At 43.8% G+C, this 14,803-nt stretch overlaps 1 protein-coding gene across 2 annotated transcripts in view; it reads left to right on the top strand.

Annotated features, from left to right (window-relative positions):
- The first annotated feature begins 6,140 nt into the window (after positions 1–6,140).
- LOC125014503 (potassium voltage-gated channel subfamily D member 2-like) overlaps positions 6,141–14,803 on the top strand; it is a 30,212-nt gene continuing 21,549 nt past the window's right edge. The window contains exons 1-2 of one of the 2 annotated variants that reach the window (XM_047595614.1): positions 6,141–6,568; positions 6,859–8,040. In XM_047595614.1, the coding sequence (XP_047451570.1) occupies positions 6,929–8,040 (1,112 nt within the window). In that variant the 5' untranslated portion in view covers positions 6,141–6,568; positions 6,859–6,928. The remainder of the gene's footprint in view (positions 6,569–6,858; positions 8,041–14,803) is intronic. The other variant, XM_047595615.1, reaches the window with a different exon arrangement.

Below are 14,803 nucleotides of genomic sequence, written 5' to 3'. Positions count from 1 at the left end.
AACAAAAACAAATATGAGATACATGAGAGATGAGAGATGAGAGATACATGGGAAAGTTATTTCAATTACATTATTAGTAACTCATTATTATTACTATTATTATTATTATTATTATTATTAGTAGTAGTAGTAGTAGTGGTAGTAGTAGCAGTAGTTTAGCACAAAAAGCTATAACCCAGTCCTGGATGGATTTTCAAAATACTGTATGACAGTTTAGGCGGACTAGTACTTTTGGAAAAAGACAAGCTTGCTGTTTACCTCTATTTCAAGAGATTATGCTAAGCTAAGCCTTCCAGCTGCAGGCCCTAGCCTTGTATTACAAAGACAGATATGAGAGTGGTATCTGTTTTCATTATTTTCTCATTATGTGTGCTTCCAAGATTGTCTCCCCGCTATTCCGTCAACTGACGCTGTTGGAAATATCAGCCGCGCTATGGGATGCCGTGTGCATTTGTGTGTGTTGAATCGTACGTTGAATTTTTGGGTCGCCTGGACTCGGTTCCTCGTGGAAAATAATTGTGCATTTGCAGTCTAGTCACGCGACGAGCAGTGAGAAAAGGATGTAGAAATAATGAAATATTCTAAGAGCAGCAGCTCATTATTGACTTATTTCATAAGGATTGATCACCATGTGCAATCCCTGTCATCGTCTCTGTGGACGTATAATTGTCTGTGACTCTGTGGTTTGTGCGGTTTCTAGTAGTAGAAAAAATAAATAAATAAATAAAATAAAAAAATCATTGCACGAAAGTGTCTAAAAGGATTAAAGTGCTTACGCTTATCAGTTTACTGATGCGATATAGTTAAAGAAAGCCGTCATTCATTTAGGCTTTCTCTAATGCTTACCATTGATGAAGCTTTCAAAGCTAATATATTGATGTGCCTCCTCCAGGAGGTTAACAGGCCACACTTATGTACACTGAATGGCAACACTCAAGCATTCAGTTTGACTTTCAACATTTATCTCCCCGAGCTCCTGCACTATATCACAAGACACTCGGTTCAATGACAAATCCCTCTTCCCAGGTTGTTTCTATTCATAGATGAGTGACATTACTTCATATGGGACAATGGCAATGATACAAGTGAAAAAAAAGGAGGGGACGAGAGACAGAGAGTAAAGGAGAAACAAATTTTGCAGTCCACATAAAAGAGGAGGTGTAAGAGCTGTTCGCTGTGCCTTCGTGATGATATTTCACCCAGAACAAACAAGCTGAGCCTCACAGTGAGAGGAAAGCATCGATCTACCCGGCTCCAATCATAATACATCCACTTTTCCCCAAGTTTACTTTCTGGCATTCTATCAGGACTTTATAAATTATTTCGGGTGACAAATCGATCTGTTGCCGCGCCCCTCTCTCACTCGTTGTCTCTCTCCGCTGAGAGAAGGGAAGCTTGATTGTCAGCGCGTGCGCGCTTATGTAAATGTGTGCTCGTCTGTGCATGAGTGTTTGTGTGTCGTCTGCTTCGGAGGCATCATCTGCCATCTGGCCTCAAAGTACAGGGGCCACATGGTGGGGAAGCAAATGTCACTGGTCAGGCCAGCCAATGCCAAGTCCCGACAAATGACGTCAGGAGAAGCCCACACTGTCAATGCCCAAACAAACAAGGCTGCCACCGAGTCCAGTCCCCTCCTGACCCCTCGCTTCACTGTTGGTCGCTTGTAATGATGACGATGATGAGCTAGGAATTGAAGCTTATCCTAGTAATACTGAGAATTTTAGAATATGATTTTGCAGCTTGCGCATTTTAAGCTCGGATGATCAACATAGAGGAAACAGATTGAATACCTGCGTCTGAGGTAACAGTATTAGAGCCACTGATATTAAAGTCTCAATCAGCTTAAACTTAAGTGGAATTCTGAACAGGATTCAGTGATATTGTACCTCAGCCACATATGAATCAGTGTTGAAACAGATTGGATCACACTCCTTCCCTATCTTGGACGCCATCCCATGTGGTCCGGCTGAAACGTCACAAAATAGATTGCACGCTAGTGATGAACAATGAACACAATGAATGTGCTGGCTAATGCCTGATCTGATTCTACGCTGAACTCTACAGCAAATTTCACTCTGTTCTTAGTCGCCACTTCGCTGCACAGGAGCAGTCGGAGCATAAAGGTTTCAACACTTGTCACATTTTGAAAAAAAAAAAAAAAAAAAAAAAGAAGCTTCATTTCAATTTGCTGCTGCACAGACAGTGTGAATCTGTGTGTTGTTGCCCTGCGTTCACATAGCATCTGCTCGGCACCTCTGCACCGGGGGATGTGTTCAGCTGATGTAAACAGTGTAATGTCCTCGCTGAGAATTACAGTTTCAACGAGGGTTTGGCAGTAGGGCGCCATGCCGTCTTTGGTTTTTAATTACACACCGCCCGACGAACGCACGTACAGTATTTTTCCCGCGTTTCCACAAGGCCAAAGGAAATTCTACAAGGCCGAAGAGACGAGGCAAGGTAAGGGAAAGCGTGATTCAGTGTGGCTTCACGGCCGCGCTTTACATTTTCCAGCTGATGTGCCCTTGTGCAGTAGTAGTTAAAGGGCTCACGGCTGATTGTGCAGTGATGTGCTGCACTTCTCAAAGCACCAGACGCATGCTGCAGTATTCGCTTTAGCTATAGGCAGAAGCACTCAAAGTGACAGACACCTCCTTTTCCCTTGTAATCGCTTCTACACCTCTTCACCAGACGACAAGAGCTACTCTCCTTATAGACACAGTGAGAAAGAGCAAGGTGAAAAACTATTAAAGACAAGCAAGTGGGTAGAACACTTGTCCCGATCCCCTCGGTTCCCATTCAGAAAGGATATAAATGATAGGCTGATTTAATGAGCGTGTATTTAAAAGGTAAATTCGTGGTTTTGCCGGTCTAGTTACACATGCTTTGACATAACTGATTGTCTCTATTTCCAGAGGAGAGCGAAGTGACAAATATAAAGAGGCTTTTTAAACAGGTAGCATTACAAGTGTTGTGTGCCACACATACCCATGTGTCCTATTTGTTGTTTTCTGACAAACCGCTCTTGTTAAGGTACAAATTATCCCAGCAAATGTGACAGGGATGAAGCTAGTCACATAGGCCTCGAGCATCCTTCTCTGGGAAACTCCCTTCCCTGCAGTACACGAACGCACATATAAATAGCTTCACACATGAGTGCATGCTTGTGTACACAACCCCACACACACGAGAGATGCAGACGCAAACACACCAGCTGCCATATGCAATAAAGAAGCAAGAAGGCCTACTCTATTTTACACATCCGCAGGGGGTCAATAACTCATTAGAGCCGAGGAAAGGCAAAGGCAGCTGAGGGAGATGACGTGGTGGGAGGCGGCCCGTGTGGCTGCGGCTTTTTCACCTGAAGATATCGGCGTGTCTTTGTGATCCAGAGGTCACGGGGACGATTCAAGACTTCATTAGCAGCATTTCATAAAACATTCTAGGGTCTGATACATCCTGATTCAGGCTGCTATGTGTAAATTTGTCTGTTTTATTTTTCTCCGGGATTCTTTTCAGCCTTTCTGGGATTTTTACTGCTAATCCTGGGTTTGGGTTTTTATTTATTACCTTTTTATCGCTTCTCATGAACCTGCATCTCGTTGAAGTGCTCCATAAAAACGAGCTTTATTATGAGGTTAAACTCGACCTCTGTCCCTCCAGCAACCCATTGCAGGCCTACAGGGTTTTCTTTAAAGACGCAGTAGGCATTGAAGCAAATATTTGCACTGCGGATGATTCATCATGTTTGCTTTTCATTTCTAACTTAAACTTGTAAAATTGCTTCAATAGTCTGAAATATTTTGAGCTTCTGTACTGATGACCCGGATCAAATGGACGCTGCCCGTTCACTTCTTCCTTACAAGCCCTGGCACATCTCCAGTGAAGGGGACTCATCTGTTTAATCATCTCAATCACTGAGCTGGACCTGACTAAATATAGAATACAGAAAACAGGCTGCAGTGTGGGCTGCGTCAGTGTACTACATTGGACCGGCTGCTACTGCCACTGGATCAAAAACATCACTGTGTGTGAGTCTGTGTGTTAGTGTGTGTGTCTGTCTTAGCGTGCTTGCAAGCACACATGAACGTCGGAAGGTTTATCAGACAGAGAGTGCGCGTGTGTTTGATTTGGTTGCATGCCTTTGAGTTACAACACTGAGTACACTTAATGACCTGTTTACAGAATTTATCCTGTTACACAACCTAATCCCAAAAGCTTCAGAGTCACTTCAGCTGTACAAGTTCAAAAAGTCTGCAAACACTATCTGGATAGAAAGAACAGGAGCTTGATTATATCAGTTGAATGCCTTGAACGATTTCCATCTCTGACATCCACACAAAATACCCCACAAGAAATGCCAGGATGGGGTATTCAACCTTGTTAAGGACACACGCTAATTACTTGATCCAAAGACTAAATCCATAAACACACAGACAATGTAATTAAATCATCTGCAGAGTTCTGCGTCAACACCAATCATCTGGAATGACCTTGGAACCTCTTGGAAATGACTGTGTTCATGAAGAATGTAAGAGGAAGTTTATCCTCAACATAGCAGTCCAGCACCATGCAATGTGACTAGTCTATACGGTTCTTTTAAAAACTGAACATAACATAGGTAAGATTTTACTTGCAGAATGATCCTATACTGACTATGATTTTACAGTTTGATGGTAATAATGTAGGAGACAAAAGATTTAAAAAAATAAACTGTATACTCACTTCACCACACTTCATTCGTAGAGTTGTCCCTCATTTTGATAGAAATGCCAGAAATTGGTTTTCTCAAAGTACAGCATATGTAAAGGTTAAACACTTTTTCTACCTTTTAAGTTAAAAGACAATGGATATCTGTGCTCTGACAAGCTCCCAACTAGTCTGGCATCCAACTCAGCTGGGATGCCTGTGTTTGGTGCCATTTGGCAACCGCTGGAATATTTAAATGCCCTGATGAATACATAGCCCCTGGGCCTGACTGCTCTAACTGAACACTGAGTCTGCTGTGACATGTTCAGCATACACTAATGGGACTTCTGACAGTCCTGTGCATTCATCCTACTCAAACTCGGCATTGTGCCAGGAGGGACCAGTGGCTGGGTGTGAATGCAGTGGCCCACTGGCTGGCTGAAGATCTGGAAAGCAAGAGGGCGCACAGGTCTGACTGGTGCAACATCTAATGTGTCCATCAGCAGCCACTTACTCCGTCAAGCTGTCCTTAGGCAAGACAGGGAGCCCCATCCTACTCATTTGTTGCAAATTACAGTGCTTTAGTGAGGAGCAACAGCTGCAGTAAATCTTCTAAAGAGAACGAATCTACACCTCTTCTTGACTGACCGCCCGTGTGTACTTGAACATGACTTTGAACGCGTGTGTGCTCAGCTAAAGCTGGAGAAGATCCACAGCTATGTGACTGCAGTGTAAAGCATGTCTGGAATCTGTAACCTGCGCGCATACAGAGAAACTGACTCCTGCTGCAGCGCTGAAAGCTCTGGTGCTGTCCGTGGTGCTGAAAAACAAAACCACAGAAAAAAGGTAAAACTGTCCAAGTCTCGGTGGGAACGTACGTACGGTCCACGCCGCAACACACGCTTCGCAGTCTACACAGCTGCCCCCTTCCCGCACTGATGTCAGTGCTGATACGTTGTGGAGCACCCGAGATATTTTATTGATTATGGTTATTTTGGAAAATGCCAGTAGAGCAGTGTATCCCAATGATGTTGACCTTTTAAGCTCTGTTACGCCGTCCAACTGCATTACAGAACAAAGCAATTCAAGAAACAACATTGATCACGATTGGCTGCAGATCGTAACTCCGCATATTCATTTAATTTAAAAAGAAAAAAAAAGGAATCCTGAATATTATTACAATCAATACGCGTCGTTCTAAACTCCCAAAACTGAGTGGTATCAGAGTTAATACCTCTATGGAGAGCTTTAATTCGTTCCGACCTCCACAGAAAGCAAGTCACATTAATTAATATAATGAATGATTTTAACAGTGTTGTATATAATGTAATTTACGGCAGCGATAAGTCCACGGTGTGTAACGGGGAAAAACACACAAACACAAGCGTTAACTTGGGGTTTTGGAGATGCCGCCTACTTAGACTATCATTACGCATTGATTAGTTCCCCCCACAGTGAAGCAGCAGAGGAATTTCTGGGTGCAGATAGGACCACTCCTCTCTCTGCATATGATTTTCTCTCCTCTCTCCACAGTCGGGGCTTGGTGGTGAGGAAGGGGGAGGGTGGTCTTGCAGTCGACGAGAGGAACGGGAGTTTATTGAGGAGTAGCTGCAACGGGAGCAAAAACCAATGCATATGAGCTTTGCGGACGGCCAGGGAAGAGAAAGAGAAAGCATCGCGCTTGGACAAATGGACACTCACTGCTGAGAAACTGCCGCTCGAATTGTTTAACTTGTTGATGCAACGTTATTGTACTGTTTTCCTCCATCGCCTGGCTGCAGTGACAAATAGATGGGTGGCGGAATCGCAAATATTCTCTTCCGAGGATTGGTATTTTATTGAACTCGCCGTGGATGCAGTTTAAAGAGCAGCCTTCACTAAGGTGGGTGTTTTTATTTTACTTGGATTTTTATTGAGAGAAAAAAAAAACAACACATTCCTGGTTATTGATGGGTGACGATTTCGAAACCCAATTTATATTCTGCCGCAAAGTAGGCTTTCATAACTGAACAGTAACACTAAAGATAAAGCCGGAGAGTGATACTCACTATTGCTATGCGCAATGTCAGTAGAAGTAAATGAGCTTGTGCGTTTTCTTATCATATTCTGTTGAGCGGAGGTGCCTCGGGAGCCTTTAACCATCAGTGTCCCTATCTGGTGTTCTTCCTGCAGATGCAATTCATCTCTGAGCCATAGCACTGTGATAACCGGAGCAGGGTCGTATTAAACACTATAGGTCAGCATGGCAGCAGGTGTAGCGGCATGGCTTCCCTTCGCCCGAGCGGCGGCCATAGGATGGATGCCCGTGGCGAGCACCCCGATGCCCATCCCTCCCCAAGACAAGAGGAAAACCCAGGACGGTCTCATCATCCTCAACGTGAGTGGCACCAAGTTTCAGACGTGGCGAACCACTTTGGAGAGGTACCCGGACACTTTGCTGGGGAGCACGGAGAGAGACTTCTTTTTCCACGAGGAGACGAACGAGTACTTTTTCGACCGCGACCCTGACATCTTCAGGCACATCCTCAATTTTTACCGCACGGGGAAACTACACTATCCGCGCCAAGAGTGCATATCGGCGTACGACGAGGAGCTGGCTTTCTTCGGCATAATCCCTGAGATCATCGGGGACTGCTGCTACGAGGAGTACAAAGACCGGAGGCGCGAAAATGCGGAGAGGCTCCAAGACGACGAGGAGATGGACATGAGCAATGACGTCACGCCGGTGAACCTGACGTACCGGGAGTACCTGTGGCGGGCTTTTGAAAACCCCCACACCAGCACCTTAGCTCTGGTCTTCTACTATGTCACTGGATTCTTCATCGCCATATCAGTGATGGCCAACGTGGTGGAGACGGTACCTTGTGGGACTTTGCCCAACAGGTCAAAGGAGCTTTCCTGTGGAGACCGTTACGCACTGGCCTTCTTTTGTTTGGACACTGCGTGTGTCATGATATTCACTGTCGAGTATCTCCTCCGATTGATCGCAGCGCCGAGCCGGTACAAGTTCATGAAAAGTGTGATGAGCGTCATTGACGTGGTTGCCATCATGCCGTACTACATCGGCCTGGTCATGACCGACAACGACCAGGTGAGCGGCGCATTCGTCACATTGAGGGTCTTCCGGGTGTTTCGGATTTTCAAGTTCTCCCGGCACTCCGCCGGGCTGCGCATCCTTGGCTACACCTTGAAGAGCTGCGCCTCCGAACTGGGCTTCCTTCTCTTCTCGCTCACCATGGCCATCATTATCTTTGCCACAGTCATGTTTTATGCAGAGAAAGGCTCCACAGCCAGCAAGTTCACCAGTATCCCCGCAGCGTTTTGGTACACCATTGTCACCATGACAACACTGGGGTAGGTGGCTGTATAAGTCTATAAAATCCGAAAAGCCATTTCAACATACCGTAAATCACAGCCTCGGCTAGGCTGGTTCCTCAGTGAAGCATCCATATTTATACTCTATTTCTTAATTACAATAACACCACACACTAATGAGTTACTGTTTAGCCAAGCTCTCGTTCTCGAGGCGCAGGTACAATAAGCTTGTAAATTGTAATTTGCACAATTTGTTTGGCCATTGTTTAAACTAATTGTGGTGTGGCCACAGGTGCGGATTTATTGGGCATATTAAAAGGCCTCGAGCTCTGCTCAGCCAATCACGGGGCAGGAACAAGCTGCCTCTGCGCGCAATTTACCACCATACAAAGAGCCTCACAAGCACCCCTTACCACGTTGAAGGTTAGGCCTAGCCATTGTCTGCTTTTCAAGGATCTTTATTGGATGAGCTGCTTTCGAGAGGTTGCCGCAATGAAAATGCCGGGGTCTTAAAAAAAAAAAAAAAAAAAAAAAAAAAATCAGGAGAGCTCTTATAACCAAACAAGGAGAGGCTCCTAACTGGCCAACATCCTGCATACCGCATTTGCAGCCCAACCTGAGGCAAGTGCAGTGATTCAATTAAAGGCAAAGTAGTTTACAAAATGTATGGGCTACACACACACACACACACACACACACACACACACACACACACACACTCAAACACACACCTTTCCCCTCCCTGCACCGCCAGCCCTCTCTCTCTCTCTCTTATGCATCCTCCCTCAGCTCCCATCTCTTCCTGTCATCGAGGTACTGTAAATATTTGAATGCTAATTTCATGCCCGTGAACAACGTCAGCCGTACTGTGTGCTGATGTAGCATAAAATAATTAAACACTGTTAAGACGATTACATCAAATTAATTCGTATTGATGAGCTCACTCAACCGCTCAGCTTCTCTGTGTGGGTTATTATTATAGTTATTATTACCATTATTCACTCCAGCGCAGCCCTCTGGTGCGATCTGCTTTCCAAGGTGCAGGAAACTTTTGTCCGTGAGACGGTCTGGGCACCATTTGGTTTTTATCGCTTCAAATAAATCAGCAGAACGTTTATAGACTTGTATCGTGATGGGGAATAATAATAATAATAATAATAAGACAGTTCATGGTTTGTGTGTAAAAAAAAAAAAAAAAAAAAAAATAATAAGATACACTGGTTGCTTCTTTACTCACTGCTGCACCATGAGGTTGAGCACATCCACTCAGGCAGTGCTAGTCCTCACGTCCTCCTCTTCACTGATGACACAGAAATGAGGTCTTGTTGAAATAATGCCGTGTTTTAATTTCATAACATCACAGATCAAACACTGCAAAACAAATTGCCACAGGCTGTGTGTACTGTGTGTGTGTGTGTGTGCCCGTGCCTGCCTGTGTGTATCTGCAAGTGTGTGGGAGCGAATAGAAAATATGTGCAGTGTGTGTGCTCGAGATCCATCAGGCGCCGTGAATATAAAGTTTAATTGTGCTATATTCTGCATTATGTTTGGTTTAGCTCATACAGGGATCCTCACAATGCAGACAAGCGGATCCTTGTTTTTTTTTTTTTCTTCTTTTTTTTTCTGTTCTCACATCTGCATTGATGCAGCCTCTCAGCGCCTAGGCATCATGCAGCCTGCAGGCAACATATGTTTTTATCATTACCGTTGTAATTATTATCCTTTAAAATATCGGCTGTCAACTTCTCTTTCTCTCTATCTGCTCTCATCCTGCGGGTGACAGTGAGTTATTGGGTTTCCTTTCTTCCTAATGGTGTACAAAGCTTCCCCTGCACTCATTCAATACCAGTCGAACTACCACTCACCCACAAAACGACCAATGAAAGCATAATTAGCAATAAGCACGATCTGGTGATTGAAGCTGCCATCTCAGACTCAATACTACATAGCCCATGCTTTCCATTTAGATTCAAAGCCCAGATGAAAGATGAGTTGTGTAAGAGGGTACATTATTTATCTTTGGGGAGCAACAGAGATATTGCTGCATTCAGCTTGGAGTCCCCTTTGTGTTGCTCAAGATGGATTTAACAAAAAGATGTTTTGCAGCGCAAGAACAAACCTGAAATGTCCTTGGTAATGGGGACATCTCTGTCACTCTATTGTGAAGCATGACAGTCTGGCTGACAGATTTGCAACCTGAACTGAAGCCTTACGATGGCGCAGAATGCTGCATAGTGGACCACCGGTGGAGAGGCTGAATACCCATCACTGAAAGACAAAGTCGTCCCTCTCTCATGATCCGTCATTGTCTCGAGGTGGACTTTTAAAAAAAAAAAAAATCTCATATAAGCCTGTGAGGCCGGATCACGATTGTTGTTGCCTACCGATACACTGGAGTGAAGAAAATATCTGTTGTACTCTCGTCTAGTAACCTCCAAGTGCTTATCTGATCAGGGGAAATGAGGTATTGTGATGGTTTGTTTCAGAACCCAGCATGCAGGAAAATTGATCCACGTCTAACAAACCATTATTTAGACAGATGCGAATGGGTTGTCTTTTCATTCGGTGGCAAATAAGCTCTTTAAAGACTAGCGGGGGTGCTCCTGGCTAGAGCCTCTATTTGAGGCCTTTGAAAGCATTTGATTTCATTCTCGTAGTCAATGATGCTTTATGCCTGCATGGTATCATGATGCCTTTCCACTACATATATTTTCAATTTCCCTGACTCACACCCTGTGGAAGTAAAGACAGTGGCGTGCGTTCTCTCCCCTGCTGATGGCCCATTGATTGTGCTTAAGCAGACGTGCAGACATTGGGAGAGCAGGGGCTCCTGTTCAGAGGCACTTGGCAGGCAGCCTGAGTGAAAGGGAAGGGTGCCTGGAGACCAGCGGAGAATCAATAGCACTGTGCAGCTGCGTGTCATGCCTCTGTGTGTCTACTACTCTGTGCCACCAAACACAGGACAAGACACACTTATCCCTCCTTATTTATTGAGCCTAATCTCTGTGGCCGCTTTCGGATGCCCAACAAAAAAGGAATCTGCCTCTATCTGAATGTTCCTTCCGAGAACCTGAAGAATTCAGCTGCCGTATAAAACGGGAGACTTATATCTGTGTGATTGTGCTTGATAGCAGTATCTTTGAAAACTGTACGAAGGTCTGAGGGTATAATCATGAGGGTTGTGTGTTTTATATTGTCTACTTAAGGAAGCAATAGAATCCAATTTAAAGATAGCACTGCACTTTATTAGGCTGGAATCGGATGTTGCAGTGTTTTCGTACTCTTATTTTCTCTGGATGATCCGCATGGTCAGGGTGAATTAGCAGCAGAGGGACTTTTTGGTGCTTCAGATCTTTTAAGTGATTTAAGGTGTAATGGAGTGCACTGCTGAGAGCAGCTGTGAAAACGGTGGAAGTCAAGCGCAACCCACAAGGGAAGAGGAGCGGGGAGGACAGGGTTTAGTCTGGCAGAGAGACACGCTCGTTCCTCTGGACACAGACAGATATTACCTTTGATAGACATGATAGGGCTCAGCCCTTTTCAGTCACTCCTTCCAAATTTCAACATCCATTTGGAAACTGTCTGGAGATGACACAGAGAGGGGTGATCCTTCTAATTGCTGATTTGTTGTGACATTTATTACAGGAATTGTCTTATGGTGCAAACAACACGCCTGCACATTGTAGCCTCTCAACAGATGCAGAATTTATCACCATGTCATTTGTCTGTGCCGCAGCCCCACCCACCAAATACAACTGGAAAAGGCCTGACAAGTGAGACCTATAAACCTCTCAGGGTAGGATTTATAAGACAGAGGAAGCAAGGTTAACAGACATGAGGGTCACTGTAGGGCCCATAAACCAGCAGAAGTATAACCATTATCATGCTTGCCAGTTTTGACACCTCAGCCCTGTGGCAATCAAAGCCCACAATACAAAGTATTAACTTCACACTTTAGTGTGGTGCGGGGCAAAGCTTTTTGAAGTCCAAACCCTTCCCTGCATGTCAAATGTAATTGAAATGTGCAGGGACAATCTGGAGGGGCTTTATCTGCGCACGAGAGATAACAAATGCATCCTTGATGATATAGTACTCATGCGGTTGGATAAGTTACCATGCCTCTGGCAGGCAATGCAGAGAATCTTCACGATTTTTTTTTTTTTTTTTCCTTCTGAGCTCGACAGTCAGTGAGAACATTTGGCGTGTTTGATTATGTAGTGCAACGGGTGTATTTTTTTTTTTTTTCGTGTCCGGCATGAATACATTAACACCACTTGGCGTTGCGTATGTTACGCACATTATGAAAATCAGCAATCCATTATGAGCTACGTGATGTAGTGCTGTGTAAAGCAGAAGTGGCTAATGTAAGACGTGTAGGCTGCAATTACCTCGTGGGCTCCCACAGCCCCTCCAGGTGCTTTATTGGGGAGGAGAGGTGATGCTAATAAGAGGCTGGTATAATGGTCCTGAAGTGACAGGTGACTTAATGAGAGGAACCTGGCGCTGAAGTGTGTTCTGTACCAGCTCCTTTCTGCCCATGCGAGGGACTGCGAAATGGAGGCGTGCGAGCGAGGCGCAGTAACAGGCAGCCTTCTTCAAAGGAGATTAAGATCATTGTGAACGACGGAATCTGTGGAGGAAAAAAAAGAGAAAAGACTGAAAGAGTGAGATCCTCTGTTTTTCTGCTAAATTGAAAATACGCAAGCCCCTGCATGTTCTTCAGCCTCTTTGTTTGCTGAAACTGTTTCACGCTGGCAGTCAGAGCTTTAGAGGGGCGCTGTGTAGGTGTGAGATGAATGATTGATTAACATTTTACAGGCATTTGTATATTACAGATTTATTACATCATATTTCTGTACTTTTACAAGCAATAAGTTTTAATAATGTTCAAAGATTTTTCAGTAGCAGCTTAAATTAAATTGTGATGTATTTACTGAAAAATACAATATGAGAAAGAATATTTGTGGTCAGTCATCCCTGAACTGAAAAACAGATTATGGCCAGCTGGTAGGTTGATGTGAGGCTACTGTGTATGTGAACTGACTCTAAAAGCAGGCATGCATCACTGCGGATGGTCAGATTGATAAATAATCTATACGGCAAGGACAAAATGGCTGTCCTCCCATTTGATTCGATTTCTTTGACAGTCTGTCTTCGAGGCCATACCAATAACACTCATTCCACACTGGGGATTTTCCTTAATTCACTTTGAATGTGCTGCGTTAGGCAGGGAAATAGACTAGCATGTCCTGCACGTGGGCCTCGGTTAACATAGTGTGCGGATGTAAAATATTGCATCAGTGTTTTTGCCGCTGCTCAGCATTTTTTATCTTCGTCTTTGTATTGCGAGCAACGGCGAAGATTAATGGAATTTCCCAGAACAAGATTAAAGTTAGTGCGAATGAATGCAGCATCACTGCATTAGGAAATAAGGAGATATGTGAGAAAACACATCACCTCGATTTCATTGTTGTTAGAAAGCATTTGCTCTGCCCGACTCCACTTCCATCCAATCTAACAGCCCACAAACTCTGACCTAGCGTGAATGAATGAATGAATTGAGGAAATATTGCACATTCTGTGACTGTGTCCTATCTCCAATGTTGATGTGTTGTAAAATATATAAGATGTAAAGTGTATGCCACAAGATCAGTGGATCAAATAGCGTGCGAGTGATAAACCCAAGCCCAACAGCTATCTCCTCCTCTAGTGCGGCGTGGCTTATTTACATACTCAGTATTAACATACAGATGGAAATGGGTTCTCTGGTCATGGATATCGGTATGCAGACACACATTACGCCTCCTCATCACTTTGTTTAAATTGGTTCTCTTTTGGTTTGGTCCTGTGGTCTACACCGTGCTAAGCATTACATTAATTCAGTTATCATGTCAGGATCAATGTTCTGCAAAAAAAAAAAATAAAATAATAAATAATGTATTCAAAAGATGCACCAAAGGTCTGCAATAAAACACAATTTGATTTTGATCTGACACAATTTGCGATACCAGGACCAGAATCACCAATATCAAGACCTTCATCGTGAATGGGGTGAAATCCAAAGAGTTAATGTGACATGTAGCAGAGGGCAATGGCATGATTTATGAGGCGAATATATTTCTGAATATCATTTCATCATTACAGACATGGCACTTTTCTTTTTGCTACTTTTTAAAGCCTTAGCGGCACGTATCAGCTGCAAGAGATTTTGATGACAAATAACAAAACTAAAATGCGTATTCTCTGAACTAATGATGCGTGAACACAAGAGCAGCAGCAAAAAGCAAGGAGCGTCTACATTAGAGGGATTATTCCATTTTCTCTTTTTGTATTGACCCCAAAGATGCACCCCAAACTAAACATAGTACTGTTAGTAATATCAGTCCATTAGGTATCATTCATCTATGTCACTTAAAGGGGGCCTATTAGACTTTTACTGTGCTTTTTGAAAGTAACCCCTGTGAGACAAAGGGTCTATGCTTCAGACAGCTCTAAACACTTGGTCTCCAGCATTATGTTCTACTTGGAGTTGACGTCTTCTCGGCCCAGATTTTTTTGTATGGTTGTCTGCTCCAGGTACAGGACACTTACAGAGTCTGACTATGATGTCCTCATTAAGTGTTTCTAACAAAACTGACTAATTTAGTTCTATTATAGGCGTTTAATGTGCTCAAACATACAAATAACTCCCTGTTAGTGCATGCGTGAAAGGTAATGGGAGTTACATTTAATATGTCTTGGAGATGTTCGAGCTTAAAGGATTAAACATACACTACCAGTCAAAACTTTGGACTCACCAGCT

This window comes from Mugil cephalus, chromosome 10, assembly GCF_022458985.1.
Source record: "Mugil cephalus isolate CIBA_MC_2020 chromosome 10, CIBA_Mcephalus_1.1, whole genome shotgun sequence".
NCBI classification, from domain to species: domain Eukaryota; kingdom Metazoa; phylum Chordata; class Actinopteri; order Mugiliformes; family Mugilidae; genus Mugil; species Mugil cephalus.
This window is presented reverse-complemented; position numbering and strand designations above follow the sequence as displayed.